The following is a 9,351-nucleotide window of genomic DNA, read 5'->3' as shown; positions in this document are numbered from 1 at the left end:
CTAGTTCTTTACTCAAAGCTCGGTCTAGATGTTGCTGTGAAGATTTTTTTTGAAAAACAAGTTGACATTAATCAATACATTTGATTACAGCTAATTACCCACCAGAATGTGAGGAGGTGTTGTCCAATCATCTGAGGTCCTTTAGAAGCAAAGACTGAGGTCTGTGTGTATGTGTATGTGTGTTTGTGTGTGTGTGTCATTTGCTTTTAGATTTCTCCAATGGATATAGACCAATGCTCACTTTAGGGTTAATTATTCTCTACTGGGGTAGACTTTCTTGAGTACTCAACGTAAAGCTCCATTTCTACTTTCTGTGCAACAAATTGGAACAATTCCTGCCTCTGTTTGAATTCTGGGCACTGCTGTCTTTAATCCTTTCAGATGATTTTTTTTCTCTTTAGTCTTAGGTGTTTGTTTGCCAGTTGCCTGTGCTGATCAGTAGTTCTGTGGAGCAACTGAGAAGGATTCCTTGCAGAGATCCACTTTCCTTTCTCTATGAAGCTCCTTATCTTTGGTACTCTGTCTCGCAACTCTAGCTACCTTGATCTCACTGGACTCTCAACTCTGACTCTTCAACTGAATTCTTCTAGGTTTCACTTAAGTTTGACCATATGGCAGTGCAGCCTGGAATCACTCTTAGACCAGGCAGGATGGGTAATTATAGGATTCACCTCATTTGTTCCTCATCTCTCAGGGAAACTGTCCTTCATCGCCTGGTGTCAATGTTATGAAAACTGTTGTTTCTTATATCTTTCTCAATGTTTTGTTGTATTTTTCTTTTTTTAATGAGTGGTTTAGTTCAGTCTCTGTTACACCATATAAGTTGGAAGCAGAAAGAGTTTTCAACATGCCTTCTGGTGAGCTCTGGAATTCATTTTTTGATTCTTTTAAAAGTATTAATCTTTTTTTCAAGCTTCTAAAAAAACCACATAAATATGAAGAATGTTATTGACTTCTTCTTACAAATATGCCAAGACTCTAATCATTTCTCATTCTCTGACTTTCCATGCTGGCTTAAGCCTCTGTTCTCTCCCAAGTTATCATGAATAAACCCCTGCATGATTTCTCATTTCCAAGACTTGATATCTTACCATCTATTATTTGCATAGCTGTCACAGCTGTCATTTAACAAAAGATACAGTAAATCACTCCTTCACTCTAAATCCTCCAGGGGTTCTTTTATCAATCAGAAGAAAGGGCAAGTTTTACAAGAGTCTATATGATCCTACTGGGTCAAAATCTGTTACAAGTCTATCCTTATCTCCTCTACTTCCCAATCACACCTTATGCTCCAACCATCTTTGACTCTTATGTTCCTTATAACAATAATATCATCACTTAAGAACTGTTTCATTGACAGTTCTCCTTCTGTGGACCAGCAAAGCCTAGGTCTCTTCCTCTACATGTCCATATAGTGTGCTCACTATCCTTCTCAAGCGTTCATTTAAACGTCATCCTCACAGAGGTCTCAATGACAACCTTAGCTAAAATTTGAACTCCGTTCTGGTTACTTGCTTTATTTCATTTTCATATTACTCAGTACCATCTATTATACTATATAGCCCACTTCCCATTCTGCCTGTATTTTGTGTTTTCCCTAAGCTCCGTAAAGCGAGTGGTTTTTGTTGTTAAACTTAACAATACATGTTTATTTCCTTGAATGTATACACTAATATAAAACTATCGGGCATCTTTTTTATTGTCCCTTTACCATGTTAGGCACTACAGATAAAATTATGAATGTAAAATACAGGCTGGCTTTATAAAAATAAATATTTAGTTAGAGCAAATAGGCTACATGTGAGAATATATAAGAACGTCATCTGGTCTAAACTTGAGAGTAAAGGTTACTATCTAAAGTAGGAACAGAGTGTAGTCATCAGTTAGTGACACATTTTGTTTGAAAACGAAGAAAAATTTTCTTTATTTCTGTGCTTATCATACATTGTATCTTGTCCATCTCATGGAAGTAAAAGCACATGGTTAAACGATCCTGTTATAATATACATTGTCTAATACATAATCACTTGCTAGCACATCTTACAGTGAATTTTCAATAGGATATTTGCACACAAGGTCCAGGATCTAGTCAGGGCATTTTTCACCTCTTTGTTCCTCAAACTGTAGATCATGGGATTCAGCATGGGTATCACCAAAGTGTAAAATAAAGAGGCCATTTTATCAGTATCAGATGAATTTTTGGACTTGGGCTGCACGTATATAAAAAAGAGAGTACCATAGTATAAGACCACCACCATCAGGTGTGATCCACAGGTGGAGAAGGCCTTGTGTCTGCCATCTGCAGAGTGCATCCTGAGGATGGCAACAAAGATCAGCAAATAGGATCCAAGAACAATCAGAAGAGTTGACACCAAAGTAAAAGCTGAAATTATGAGAATGAATAATTTAATTTCATGTGTGTCTGAACACAGCAAAGGTACCAATGATAGACTATCACAGTAGAAATGCCTGATGACATTGTACCCACAAAATGACAAAATGAAAATTTTTATAGTGATCAGCAAAGACAAAAGGATACTGTATAGATAGGATATTGCCACTAGCAACAGACATAATCTTTCTGACATGATGACTATGTAGAGCAGAGGGTTGCAAATGGCCACATAACGGTCATAAGCCATTGCTGACAGAAGGAAAATTTCACTAGTAATAAACATAATGAAGAAAGAGAGTTGGGTGGCACACCAATTATAGGAGATTGTATGTTGATCTACAAGAAAATTTACTAGCATTTTTGGTCCTACAGCAGTTGAATAACCAAGATCAGTAAATGCCAGGTGTGTGAGAAAGAAGTACATGGGTGTCTGCAGCCTGGAGTCTATCTTGGTGAGGATGATCAAGCCCAAATTGCCTACCACTGAGACCACATAGATGATGAAGAACACCCCGAAGAAGGGGGCCTGCAGCTCAGGGCGGTCTGTGATTCCCATGAGAATGAATTCTTTCGGCACTGTTAGGTTTTGCCGTTCCATCTAGACCATTAAGGGAAACTACTGTGGGAGAAAGAAAAAAAAGCATTAGAAAAGTCATTAGATTTCAGAAGATATCATCTGGTAACCTTTTAGTTTGCAAACCCATTATAGGTAACTCAAATCCAAGGATTTTAGGTACAACGATTTAAATTGAGACCCACCTCCATCAGTAAATATAGAACCAAATTTAGAAAACATTGTAACCTAACAGATATAGTAACTATTTTATTTTTTGTGCCACAAAGTGCTTATCATTGCAAAGTATATACAATCCTTTATGGTTCTGTCAATAGAATATCATTAGAAATATAAAGAAACATAGACATAGACAATAGAACAAAGGTTATTAGAGAGATGAAAGGGGAGGTAGATAAAGTTAAAAGGGGTCAAATATAGATGATGGAAGAAAATTTAACTTTGGGTGGTGAACATTCAATGCAATATACATATGACGTGTTATTAAATTATACACTTGAAACCTACATACCTTTATTAACCAATGTCACTCTAATACATTTAATTGAAATAAAGAACAGTTTAGCTTACATTGGGAAATCTGATATTTTTTAAATGTTTTTTTTTATTTAAAAGACACATATTTGGTTAAATAGATTTTAAAGAAATTTTAGAAGAAATTATAATACAAAGTAATATAGCCCTCCACCTCTTGACCCTGCAACTTCAGTCCCACTCTCCAAAGAAAATCATTGCTAACTCATCTAATAGATTTTGATTTACTTCTCTATGTTATAACTGCCATATGAAAATGGTATTCTCATTCCACTATCCATTTGATTTTCTAAATTTAAATTCCACTATGCTTTTATAGGTTTTAAATTTTAATTTAAAGGTTGTTTTTTCTTTAACTCTATTTATTTAATTCCTTTCCATTTTCATTGTTTTAAAGACAGGTCCTTCATATATTTTATGGAAAAAAAAATCATCTAAATTGTTTACAGAATCTTTCAGAGTATAAAAATGATGACCACACTGCAAATCATCTTAAGAGGATAGCAAAATCCTGAATTTAAAAAAATATATAATAAAAAGCAATATATTCATGACTACCATTTCACTTACATAGATATTATCTTAAATAGTATGCACATATCATTGATATCTATTCCAAAATTGAATAAAAATACGTTATACTATGTTGAAGCTTGGTTGATCGAGTTTGGCTGAATGTTTGAGTTTTGGAAAATCTATATTATTTACTACATTATCAGATTGAATTAGAAAAAAATGAGCATTAATAAATGAACAAATAGTACTATTTAGAGTGTACAAAAAAATGAAATTAAGAAGTAAAGGGAAATTTCCAACTTGATAGAATATCTTAGAAAATATAGACTGAACCTACCGTTAAAAGAAGAATTAAAAATTTATGAGAAACATTATAGCAGTCCTAAATAAATTGGTAGAAATTCTATGCTCTTAGATTGTACTATTCACTATTATAAAAATGTGAATTCTGTTTAAATTAATCTATTTGTTTAACATAAAATATATTTAATATAAAATAGTGGAGCATTTTATATAATTTGACATGGATTTAAATGTATTTTTAAACTATAAATTATAAAGAATAAGCAAGACAGTTTTGAAAAGACCTGCATTATCAGATATTAAAACTTATAAAATTAGATTTGTTGAGACAATGTGGCATAGACATGAAAATGAGCAAACATACTAATGGATCACAATCCACAATTCAGAAACTCATGATGACATAGAGCTATGGTCTGTGACATAGGTGGCCTGTTAAGACAGTCAGATAAAAACGGTCTATTCAATACATAGAGCTGGAAAAAGTGATTATCTCTGTAGAAGATGATGAAATTGAATGTTTAGTTCATCTGTATAAAAATCAATCCAACACTGGTCAAGAACTTAATGTCAGGAAAAAAAAAAATGTTTAAGCTCCTATAGCCTTAAAACTGAAACTTCTGAATGCCACTAAATAAATTTAAGTTTCAAGAAAACTAAAATAGAAATTCAAGATTAATTTAACAGATTAAATCTGCCTCAAAAATTTATTCTTCCTAAAACTCTATTCTGAATATTAAAATATTTACCAAAAAAAGTAAAAATAAGCATTCATTAGGAGCAACCAAATAAGGAAAATGGCAAAATTTAATGTCTTAAGCTATGAAAAATTATATCCAAAGAAAGACAGATTCTACATCAGTTTTTATATTTGTCAAACCTCTTCATCCTGACATCCACCTTATTCTACAAATCCCTGAAGTACTTCTGAATCTCAATTGAGTTGATAGTTTTATCTGACCCACATCTCCCCACTGCAGCTGCCAAAGCACTAGTTAGAGAGAAACAAGAGACTGAGCAACAAGCCTGACCCTTTTGTGAAGGAAGCAAAAACTTCAGAGTTGCACCAGGACATAGGAAATGGACCTGAAGCCCAAGGATATTTTCCTTTGCAAATGCAAACTCCCAATCTCAACTAAATATTCTATAAAATTATGCAAATAACCTCAAAAGAGATAAATGGGATGGTAAAATTCAGAACATCATATTCTTATTCAAAGAAGTGACAGAAAGAAAGAAGGAAAGAAGATTAAAAAAAAAAAACAGAATTTTAGTTTTTCACTATTAAGTATAATGTTGGCGGAGGGTTTATCATATATTTTTAAATGACTCAAAATATGTCAAGCTCAGCAGTCTTTGGGTTAGTTAGAAGTAGCAAAAATTTACACATATTATTTGAAAATAATAAAACATGGACCTACAACATACTTCTCTCATCTAACAGCTAAAAATGCCATGAGCCCCTCTATACATTTCCATTCCTTGGTATGTGAAAAACACTACATTATCTCAATAAGAGACCACTAACTCTGCAATTATGTGACAGCACCAACAGATACAAAACCAACGTTAATCTTTTCTAGTTATAGCTTTGGAATCTGACAAAATATACTGCTTCACATATCCTACTTAGCAAATATCCGCATTTTGTAACTTAAGACGTGCAGTGGTAAACTCACTGGGTGTGGGATTCAGCGCCAAACCCCAAACCACTATTATGTGGCTTGTCATAAAAGTTGAAGATTTTTTTAAGAAACTGTACTTCTTCATTATAATTATATGCCATTATGCTAGATTCTCAAACATGTTGGCAAAATTCAGTGAGTCGAGTCACGCGATTTGTGTTGCATCTGTGCCATGTAAGTGAGACTCATAGAGAGGTGTGGGAAGGTCTCTTACTTTTTTCTTTCCAACCTTCAAACTATATTTTTCCTTTTCACGTTTGATATGTGTGATTTATAACATGAAGAACAACAGATTAAGAAGAAAACTTCCCTAAAGCATTTTGGCACATTACAAGTGAAGAAAGCGAATAAACAAGCCGAGAACTCTGAAGTGTTTAAGGAATGGTATGTTAATTTTTTTCAAGAATTGATCTGGCTTGACCCTTTAATTGTACTGATTTAAAACTTGGTTTTGCACACACTGTAAATGTGTTAAGAGCAACTTCTCAGCTTTTACCCTCAGGATTCATATGAAAAGAAATTTAATGCAAAGATATTAGGGGCAAAAGACATCCTATCATTATGGTGCCATGGACATATGTGTCTAAGTCAAAGAGTCTATTGTATATTATTTTGGCTTTGCCATCATCTTGGTCTTGCAAATATCACTATAGCAGATACATATTTCTCCCCATTCCTTATCGGTTTGTGCCACCTCTGAATTGGCCTACAGCCACAGTAGACTTTTTTTTAAAATGCTGGCAGTTTCTCATATCATTTTAACAAATTTATTGGGGTGTGACATTGGTTAATAAAGTTATATAGATTTCAAGTCCATCTCAAGTGTTTTACTTATTTTTCTGAGGGCAAACGGTCTTGGGAGCTTCCTCAGTCCATGTGCAAGGCAGGCTGGAAGTACCTGAGATTTAACGTGTCAGGGAGCAATGCACCACAGATAAGGACACGGATCAATGGATGAACACCCAAGCTTTCCTATCCTTCTTGAAGATCCCTGAAGGACACTTCACTGCACCTCAAATGATAAAACCTTAGCTGCTACAGCAGTAATCCACACTCTATTCACACATCATTGGCTTCCTGCCTTCCCAGTCCTTACTTCCTTATTTCCTTATTTTCATTTCCTGAAATAACCTACCAAATAAACATAATATACCCAAGTCTTCACCTCAGGGTTTGCTCTTGGTGGAATTGTGTAAAACCAGTTTCTTATAGGGTATTAGTAAAACAAGATCACAAACATCTATAGCACAAATGAAACTTTGCATGTTAATAAGAGATAGTGAATATATCACATTACTGAATAATTGGAGGTCTTATTAGAAATCTATTAGTACTTGAGGCACAGGTACACACGGAGCATCTGTAACTTTGTCCCAACCATCAGCATTTTGCTTAGATCACATTGTAGGTGAAGCTTTCCAAAAATGTTTATACCGACCTCAGAATGTTTATGATTTCGCATCCTCATATAAATATCGAAATCTTAACAAATAGAAATTAGGAAGCTTACGACCCTCAAAAAACAAAATAATTGTGGAAAAACACTTTACTAGAAATTATAGTCATAAAAAGTTATTACTAATATGTGTGTTATAATTTACAGAGTCTGACATTGGTGATTATATTCATTTCTCAAATCTAAATTGAAGACAGGCATCAAAAATTGTCATTGCAGCTAGTCTAGTGATCAGGTGATCAGTGCCATCTACTCACCTAAAATGAGGTATGGCTTTGTGTTCCCCCACATGATGACTTACCTAACTGCAGTCAGAAGAACTTATGATTGTTTCTCTCCTTTGAGCCCCTCCCCTGGGAACTTGACTGCAATTTCTTGATTATTCTCAAAGCCTTGGAGAACAGGAAATTATGCTAGAGTCTTCGTTAATCATCCAGGGTACCTTTGATTTTCCTATTGACAAAGTGTTCTTTTACATATAATTCATCTACTTTACTTTGTTATTTGTTTATTTTTTACTGCATCACACAAATATCTGGATGTAAGTATATTTTCTGTTAGATATGTGTTTTGGTTCTCCATAAATTATGTCATATTCAGCATATTCCACAATGGTTTATTCCCAAGTATTTTGTCTGAAGATGAAGACAAAAATCTTTAAACATGTCCTATAGTATTTTAAAAATCCAGAAGGAACAAGAATTAAGAATATGTGCGTTACTCATGTTTTTTTAACATAAGTGACTAAATTGAATTAATGTACCCTCATTTCATATCCATAATCATCATCAGACTTTATTTTATATTTTCACTTCAATTTCCCATCTCCGTATTGGGGAAGTTGATATATGTCTTTTAAAAAGAAGACAGGCTTATAAAATAAATATAATGTATGTTTTCATGTGCGTACCTATGGTGTTATGAAACTCATTTTGATATCTAAATGTTCTCACTCAAGTAAAGGTTTTTGAAGTATATTCATTTTGGTACATGCACAACAGTATTTTGCGCACTTCTATTTAATAGATTGCTCTCTAATCTGGGTCTATTCCCATTTAATATATGTTTGTTACCATTGTAACAGGAATTAACTTACCAACTCTTAACATCTCTATGTATCACCATACTTAACAACTTTTTGTGTGTGTGGTCACCACTGATCCTTGAATGAACATATCTGTGAAATATCTCCTGGAGAGGGTCACTGATTTGAGTAAAATGAGCACATTTAATTTATTTAAATGAGGATAAATTTATATAACACTTCCTGTATCAATATACATTCTGCCCTCAATATACAAGAATTTCATACTCTGGACATTTAACTTATAAATATATACTGCTCACATATATAAGGGATTACAATAAATAATTAAATCATATTTAACTTTATAAAGCAAATATTGTTTTATTTGTCTTACTTACTACATTATTTTTAACAATAATCCAAATACTAACCTGGATTTGAAAGACAAAGATGCCGTAAGCACAATCCATGTCAAGAAAAAAGTTTAAAAATTATAATTTTAATATTTGAATGTGCTTAATATTATTAAGATTGATAATTTTGGATACTGCTGATGAAGTAGTTACTGAAGTGACACAAAAAATGGATGTCCACTCAGCAGCAGAGACGGGTTGGCTGATGTCCAGATGTCTACTTTTCCTCCTGGGCACATGGCTAGACTTATTAATAATATACTTTCATGACTCCATGTCTCAATCAGTTTTTATAATTATGTAAACATTAATAATCTTTATCCTTCAGTCATGTATTATTCTGGATCTTTGACAGGTACATTTTATAAAGTGTGTTTTAAAAATCATTAGTAACCTTTTCCTATCATTATAGCTCAAACTGCTTTAGTTGTTAGAATCACTTTATAAG

At 33.4% G+C, this 9,351-nt stretch overlaps 1 protein-coding gene across 1 annotated transcript; it reads right to left on the bottom strand.

The window, feature by feature from the left end:
* Positions 1-2,085: 2,085 nt before the first annotated feature.
* On the bottom strand, positions 2,086-2,993 carry LOC105307646 (olfactory receptor 8K3-like). Its single transcript, XM_011383210.2, is given in 2 exon segments — positions 2,086-2,166; positions 2,169-2,993. Coding segments are annotated over 2 exon segments (906 nt in total).
* Positions 2,994-9,351: the final 6,358 nt, after the last annotated feature.

This window comes from Pteropus vampyrus, unplaced genomic scaffold, assembly GCF_000151845.1.
Source record: "Pteropus vampyrus isolate Shadow unplaced genomic scaffold, Pvam_2.0 Scaffold506, whole genome shotgun sequence".
In the NCBI taxonomy this organism is placed as follows: Eukaryota; Metazoa; Chordata; class Mammalia; order Chiroptera; family Pteropodidae; genus Pteropus; species Pteropus vampyrus.
This window is presented reverse-complemented; position numbering and strand designations above follow the sequence as displayed.